Source organism: Lonchura striata, unplaced genomic scaffold, assembly GCF_046129695.1.
Source record: "Lonchura striata isolate bLonStr1 unplaced genomic scaffold, bLonStr1.mat Scaffold_177, whole genome shotgun sequence".
NCBI lineage: Eukaryota > Metazoa > Chordata > Aves > Passeriformes > Estrildidae > Lonchura > Lonchura striata.
The window spans coordinates 100,516-106,811 of NW_027461114.1; the positions used below are offsets into that span (position 1 = coordinate 100,516).

The window sequence follows — 6,296 nt, forward strand, 5'->3', positions numbered from 1 at the left end:
CCATGGCCCAGTGCAGGCTCATGGCTCTGCTGTGGGCAAGGAACTCAAAGAGGAGATGAGGGAGATGAGGGTGGAGGTGAGGAGGAACAGTTCCCACATTGCCCCAGTGCAAGTCACAGGCCCCAAAGTCAGAGCCCAACATTCCCCAGCCAGAGAGAGAGGGTACGCCCCACGGGCTGGCCTGGGGTTCTTTCTGCGTGACCATGGGAAGACATGGGAAGGTGGGATGGGAAACCCATTTCTGTCCTGGCAGCGTGGGTGAGTCAGCTCAAGGAGGGAAGCACTGACCAAGGGAATTCCAGTAAAGTGAAGGCAGCCTCAGCCTCCCATGACCAAGCTGCCAGGTATGATCTGTCAGATCTCCTTGAAAGTACCTATACCATGTGGGCTTAGGAAAGAAATAATAACCAGTGTTAGAGGGGCCCTGTCTCTAGCCAGGGAGAGGCACGGGAAAACCGGATCTTCTGGACAGTGTGGATCCGATGGCCTGGCACATCAGAGCCACAAAAATATGATGCTTTAGTTGATACTGGTGCACAGTGTACTCTGATACCATCGGGACATGTGGGGGCAGAGCCTGTTTCCATTGCTGGTGTGACAGGGGGATCACAACAATTGACTCTGGTGGAAGCTGAGGTGAGCCTGACTGGGAAGGAGTGGAAGAAACATCCTATAGTGACTGGCCCAGATGCTCCGTGTATCCTAGGCATAGACTTCCTCCAGAACGGCTGTTACAAAGACCCAAAGGGACTCAGGTGGGCTTTTGGCATAGCTGCTGCAGAGGCAGAGGACATTAGGCAATTGAACACCTTGCCTGGGCTGTCAGAGAACCCATCTGCAGTAGGACTCCTGAGGCTGGAAGAGCAACAAGTACCAATTGCCACCTCGACAGTGCACCGCCGGCAGTATTGAACGAATCGGGATGCCGTGATCCCCATCCACAGAATGATCCGTGAGCTGGAGAGCCAAGGGGTGGTCAGTAAGGCCCACTCACCCTTCAACAGCCCCATCTGGTCTGTGCACATGTCTGATGGAGAATGGAGATTGACTGTGGACTATTGTGGCTTGAATAAAGTAACTCCACAGCGCTGCTGTGCCAGACATGCTGGAACTCCAGTACAAGCTGGAGTCCAAGGCAGCAGAGTGGTATGCCACTGCTGACATTGCTAATGCGTTTTTCTCCATTCCTCTGGCAGCAGAATGCAGGCCTCAGTTTGCTTTCACCTGGAGGGGCGTGCAGTACTCCTGGAACCGACTGCCCCAGGGGTGGAAGCACAGCCCCACCATCTGCCATGGGCTGATCCAGGCTGCACTGGAAAAGGGTGAAGCTCCAGAACACTTGCAATACATCAGTGATATCACTGGTGGGGGAACACAGCAATGGAAGTGTTTGAGAAAGGAGAGAGGATTGTCCAAATTCTGCTGGAAGCTTTGCCATCAAGAAGAGCAAAGTCAAGGGACCTGCCTGAGAGATCCAGTTCCTGGGGTAAAGTGGCAAGATGGACAGAGTCAGATTCCAACTGAGGTCATCAATAAGATCACTGTGATGTCTCTACCCAGCACCAAGAAGGAAACACAAGCTTTCCTAGGTGCCATAGGTTTTTGGAGAATGCACATTCTCGAGTATGGCCAGATTGTGAGTCCTCTTTATCTGGTTACCTGCAAGAAGAATGATTTCCACTGGGGCCCTGAGCAGCAACAAGCTTTCACCCAGATCAAGCAGGAGATCGCTCATGCTGTAGCCCTTGGCCCAGTCAGGACAGGACCAGATTTCAGAAGTGTCTTCAAAGTGGATAGACTATATTGAAAACAATGCAGAGAGAATTGTTTTGTCCTTTTAACTTTTCCTACTTATATCTTGATATCAGCAATATCCAATTAATATTGACCCCCAGCACCTTGTTATGCAATCTGAATACATATGAAAATCATGATCCTTCATGGCTGACAATCAATAACACTTTGTCCCTACGCTCCCCCCACCATTTCCCTCATCCAACCCCTGGCGCTCCTATGCATCAGGAATCTTGTGGCCAGCAGGACCAGGGCAGTGATTCTTCCCCTGCGAGACAGAGTGAAAATTTAACAGGGTAGAAATCCATTTGGATTTAGGTGAAATGTGCTCCTTTGAGCTTGCTAACATGAGTGAAATATGCTGTTTAGTCTGGTAACTGCAGCACTAGCAAAGTTGCCCCAGCTAAAGAGAAAGAATGCAAATTTCCACACTAAAAACAGATAAGAAAGACTCCTTGGGCCTTTAAACAGACCACACAGAGTGACCCAGGAGCTCTTTCTGTACTTTCAGACAAAAACAAGTGTAACTAGCTGTAAGTGTAACATGAAATCATCAGAATGAATATGCATGAACCTATTGTGAAATTCTATGCCTATGGAAATTAATTAAGGGTAATAAAAAAGTTTTGGGACTTCTTAGGGGTGTGCATGTCCATTGAAGGGCGATGAGTCCCTACATGTGTCCAGCGCTGCAAATAAACATACCATTCCCTACAAATCTTTATTGGAATTGTGGGGTTTTTATTTTTCATCCATGTTTCACCTGTGCTGGGCACTGGTTGGGCAGCACCTCGAGTGCTGGGTCCAGTTCTGGGGTCCCCAATTTAGGAAGTGTCGGAGTCCAGGACACTGCAGCACCAAGGAATTCAACGGGGCACTCTGAGGCCTCATGGAACCAAGAGGCCACTGTGACCCTGCAGTGCCTTGTGGAACCATGCAGAGCTTTGTGACAGAGCAGGACCTCGTGTCATGATGGGGCCATGGTGACCCTGCAGGGCCCTATGGAACCGAGGGGCCAGTGCTGCCCCTCAGGAACTCACGGAATGCAGGAAACATGTTTGACACCGTGGTGGCCCTTGGGACCAAGAGGCCATTGTGACACTGTGGGACCAAGGAGAGCATTGCTGCCTGCCAGACCTCATGAAACCAAGGATCCACTGTGACACTGCAGGGCCTTGGGGTACCACAGTGACATTGTGACACTGCGGGGCCCAAGGATCCAAGGAACTCTGTGACACCAAGGGGTCCCATGGAACCAAAGGGACATTGTGACACTGGGAGAACTCATGGAATCATGGAGTCCATTGGGACACTCTGGGGCCTCATGGAACCCTGGTGACACCAAGTTATTTGGGAGTGTGGATCTGCTGGAGGGTAGGAGGGCTCTGCACAGGGCCCAGGACAGGCTGGATCCAGGGCCCAAATCCAACAAGGTGAGGTTTAACAAGTCCCAGTGCCGGGTCCTGCACTTTGGCCACAACAACCCCTGCAGCACTACAGGCTGGGGACAGAGTGGCTGGACAGCAGCCAGGCAGAAAGGGACCTGCAGGGACTGAGGGACAGCAGGCTGGACATGATCCAGCAGTGTACCCAGGTGGCCAAGAAGGCCAATGGCTCCTGGCCTGGATCAGGAATGGTGTGGCCAGCAGGAGCAGGGCAGTGATCCTTCCCCTGTGCTGGGCACTGGTTTGGCAGCACCTCGAGTTCTGTGTCCAGTTCTGAGCCCCCCAATTTAGGAAGGACATGGAGGGGCTGGAGCATGTCCAGAGAAGGGCAACGAGGCTGGTGAGGGGTCTGGAACACAAGTCCTGTGAGGAGCGGCTGAGGAAGCTGGGGTTGTTGATCCTGGATAAGAGGAGACTCAGGGGAGACAAGGTGGTGTCAGGGCACATGTTGGACTTGATGATATCCAGGGTCTTTTCCAACCTTGCTGGTTCTGTGATTCTCTGAAACCACCCTTGGAGAAGTTGCAGGAGGAGCCCTGGGCCTCCTCTTCAGAAGCTCCAGCAGCCCAGGTCCCTCAGCTTCTCCTCACAGCCCCAAAGCCCATCCTGTCAGTCCTGCAGAGCCTCTGCAGCTCCTCCTCACTGCCCAGAACAGGGAGCCCCAGAGCCAGACACAGCAGCCCAGATGTGCCCCCCTGGCCTGGGGTGCCTCTGGCAAGGGAGCAGCACCAGGCACTGCAGGAGCCTGCAGACAATTCCTGCAGCACTTGTGGGATGATCCTGCTCCCCAAGGGATGTTCCCATGGTGCCAAGTCAGGAACTGCAATGGGGAGTGGGGCCAGAGAGGAAAGGTCAAACAAGGATGGGCTGTGTGCAGGGGTGGGAACAGGGGTGGGCAAGAGGAAGAAATTTATATCAGAAAGAGTAAAGAAAGCAAAGGTGAAGCCAAGGAAATGCTCAGGGCAGTTTGGGGGTGGCTGCCAGGCAGCTCTGGCTCTGAGCAGCAGCGTCTGCAGTGGGACAGGAAACTCCCAGCTGATGGGAACAAACTTTCTGGCTGACTGCAGAGGCCAGGACAAAGCTGAGTGGTTTCCCTGGTGTCCCCAGCCCTTTCTGGCCCCAGGGGCTGATGGCATTTGTGCTGCCTCAGGTTCATGTCCCCACACCAACAGCCTGGGGCTGCTCACGGGGGTTTTCTGTGCTGAGCATTGGCCTGGCCGTGTTCTTGAGAGAGCCTGGGCAAGGAGCCTGGAGCCCCCAGGCCCTGGCCTGAGGCGTCAGCGCTGCCCCAGCAGTGCCCATGGCCTGTCCCTGCTGCAGCCCCGGCACTGCCACCCCCAGGACTGTGCCCGGCCCCGAGAGCACTCAGGCCCTGCATCAACACCAGGGCCACCAGGGCAGCGGGGCAGGGCCACGGGAGCAGCACTGGCAGCACCAAGTGCTGCTGCTCCTGGGCACAGCTGCTGTGCCAGCCCTGATCTGCCCCAGCTCTGCACACAGACATTGCTGCTGCAGCTCCAGAGAAGGCAACCAAAGGGCATCTCTGCAGAACACTCTGCTGGGAGATCCTTTAGATACTTTAAAGCCACCAAGAGTACAGCCCATCATTGACACAGTCTGTGGCCACAGGGAACATGGAGAGAAACAAAATGAGAAATGGCACAGAAAAATTCATTTATTGTGGATAATATGAAAAAAAGTAAAACAAAGAATAAGAACCTGCAAAATGAAACCAAAAAGAAATATTAAAGACAACTTTTATTACAAATATTTCCAGAATTTGGCCTGGAGTTTAATGTTCCTGAAAGCATCCAGTCATCAGTTTCCACACTGCAGCCTTGAGCTCCTGGTTCCTCAGGCTGTAGATGAGGGGGTTCAGGGCTGGAGGCACCACGGAGTACAGGACTGACAGGGCCAGATCCAGGGATCGGGAGGAGATGGAGGGGGGCTTCAGATGAGCAAATATGGACGTGCTGACAAACAGGGAGACCACGGCCAGGTGAGGGAGGCAGGTGGAAAAGGCTTTGTGCCGTCCCTGCTCAGAAGGGATCCTCAGCACGGCCCTGAAGATCTGCACATAGGAGAAAACAATGAACACAAAACAACCAAGTCCTACACAGGCACTTAGAGCAAGAAGCGAAAGGGCCCTGACTTTGGAATGTATACATGAAAGCTTGAGGATCTGTGGGATTTCACAGAAGAACTGGCTCAGGGCATTGCCATGGCACAGGGGCAGGGAAAATGTATTGGCTGTGTGCAGCAGAGCATTGAGAAAGGCACTGGCCCAGGCAGCTGCTGCCATGTGGGCACAAGCTCTGCTGCCCAGGAGGGTCCCGTAGTGCAGGGGTTTGCAGATGGACATGTAGCGGTCGTAGCACATGATGGTCAGGAGGTAGAACTCTGCTGAGATGAAGAACATGAAGAAAAAGAGCTGTGAAGCACATCCTGTGTAGGAGATGTTCCTGGTGCCCCAGAGGGAATTGTGCATGGCTTTGGGGACAGTGGTGTAGATGGAGCCCAGGTCGCTGAGGGCCAGGTTGAGCAGGAAGAAGAACATGGGCGTGTGCAGGTGGTGGCCGCAGGCTACGACGCTGATGATGAGGCCGTTGCCCAGGAGGGCAGCCAGGGAGATGCCCAGGAAGAGGCAGAAGTGCAGGAGCTGCAGCTGCCGCGTGTCTGCCAGTGCCAGCAGGAGGAAGTGGCTGATGGAGCTGCTGTTGGACATTTGCTGTGGCTGCACATGGGCACCTGTTCATGGAGAAAGGGACAGTGAAGAATTAGAGGCGATGCCTGTAACCAAAATCAAAGCCATTTCCCATACCCCCTCCCCTGGAACACACATAGACAGTATTTTGTGTTCTACAGTTCTGGGGTTTTCTTCATGAACACCCTTATATCAGCCCTGGTGTTCCTGGAAATCAGAAATCCTCAGCATTTCTGGTGCACTCAGGGAGAAATTAATAAGTTCTGTGCAGCAAAGTGATGAGAGGAGAGTGAGGGGATATGCTCTGACATTCTGACCTCTTTAGAATTACTCTGGGCTTTAACCTTTCTCTG

The 6,296-nt window shown here is 53.2% G+C and overlaps 1 protein-coding gene across 1 annotated transcript; it reads right to left on the bottom strand.

The window, feature by feature from the left end:
- Window positions 1-5,031: 5,031 nt before the first annotated feature.
- On the bottom strand, window positions 5,032-5,964 carry LOC144248560 (olfactory receptor 14J1-like). Its single transcript, XM_077790660.1, has one exon. The coding sequence runs from the start codon at window positions 5,962-5,964 to the stop codon at window positions 5,032-5,034; it is 933 nt and encodes a 310-aa protein (XP_077646786.1).
- Between the last annotated feature and the right edge of the window lie 332 nt (window positions 5,965-6,296).